General features: G+C 36.8%; 1 protein-coding gene across 1 annotated transcript in view; it reads right to left on the bottom strand.

Annotated features, from left to right (window-relative positions):
* Positions 1-543: 543 nt before the first annotated feature.
* Positions 544-1,495, bottom strand: part of LOC105271335 (dynein heavy chain 8, axonemal-like) — a 21,144-nt gene continuing 20,192 nt past the window's right edge. The window contains exons 11-12 of the mRNA XM_011312815.1: positions 773-937; positions 544-694 (exon numbers count right to left, since the gene is read on the bottom strand). Of these exons, the coding sequence (XP_011311117.1) occupies positions 569-694; positions 773-937 (291 nt within the window). The 3' untranslated portion in view covers positions 544-568. The remainder of the gene's footprint in view (positions 695-772; positions 938-1,495) is intronic.

The raw sequence follows: 1,495 nt of genomic DNA, 5'->3' as shown, positions 1-1,495 counted from the left end.
GATCAGTGGCATAAATTTTTGATTGATCTTTCTTTTTCTATTCTTGTTTTCGTGCATTAGTGATTCGTATGTGAGCAACGGTCGATATCGATATCGATATCTTCCCTGTCCAAAACTAAATGAAAGCCATCCGATATTCGAAAATCCTTTAACCGAGGAGCCATTGCTACTCTACATTACCATTAGAGTTCCAAATAAAATATATAATAAAAGTTAAAGTCAGCAGAAGTTGCAAGTCTGTCATCGCAGCTAAAGCGTTAGTATTATTATATCCACTTCTCAAAAGTCTGTAAATCAGGAAGTAATTATTAAAAAAAATTTGAATTATAGTTGATAATGCTATTCTTTCCATCGTGATGATAACGCAATAATATCACTCATCGAAATTGCTCCAAATCAATTTGGATTGGCACACTTAGATCCTATATTCTCTACGTATTGACAGTTGTTCGATCATTTCCTGATGGCTCATGAGGAATGGCTACAAAATTTCTCATATTTGTTAGTAAGAAGTGTTGGACTGCAGTCACTGATAGGCTTTATTAGATCGTACATGAATACCATATGATCATTTATTATCGCAAAGTAATGCAACACCACGCAAGATCCAAAATTCTGGTGGTCTATTCGTTGGAAGCGAAAGGGACACAATGAAGGTAATATATGTTCTCATCGGTTTCTTGTACACAGGGCACTGAGAAAGAAGAATGTGAAGTTGCATAAATATGATGGTACGCTAACTGGTACAAAAATCATAGTGGGCTCATGTTACCTCGTATAATAGTTTCACATCTTTCACTATTTTGCCACTTAATGCAGAAATGAGGATCACTGGCATTTCAACATGGAGGATTTTATTTATTGATTCTCGAAGGCGATTATTCCGTCGATCCCATCCACCACCCTCCAAGAACAATCCGTGAACGTATACACCTTCCTGTTTAACAAAAATATAAAGAAATTTATTATGCTGGCTTAAAAGTCTTTCCCTGTAATTTTTTCAAATCTAGAATTCTTCGTAGAAAAAATGTCAGCAATAGCCACATGTAATGCACGTAGAGAAATTTTCCAAAAAAATGAATGAATTTACCACTTAATAACATAACTAACAGGAATGAAGGATAAATTTGAGTCGGACTCTGTTCGATATTGAGGCTGATCAGAGCAAAAGGGCCAGGCGGTAATTATCGGCACAATTCGGGGATGGGCTCAGGCGCCATGAGGCGTGGAGATGACCGATCCGAACACTTCGTAGTTATCATGCACCAGATATGCATCGCAAAATTCGTGGTTTTCATTGGATTGTTATCACTTGATAAGGTGTAAATAGTGTATAATATGTATAATTCATCAATAGACAAGCTTGTTTTATTGCTCAATTCACCGGTTTATTTTGGTCTCGGATGCTCATCTTGCCTCTTCCCACTTTCTATCCGCCCTACTCCGGAAAAAAACAAAAATTTCTAACAGATCCAATCAAAACGTTATCGAGGCC

The sequence above is a fragment of the Fopius arisanus genome, unplaced genomic scaffold, assembly GCF_000806365.1.
Source record: "Fopius arisanus strain USDA-PBARC FA_bdor unplaced genomic scaffold, ASM80636v1 scaffold00107, whole genome shotgun sequence".
NCBI classification, from domain to species: domain Eukaryota; kingdom Metazoa; phylum Arthropoda; class Insecta; order Hymenoptera; family Braconidae; genus Fopius; species Fopius arisanus.
Note: the sequence above shows the minus strand (reverse complement) of the source record. Positions and strands in the feature narration are given on the sequence as shown.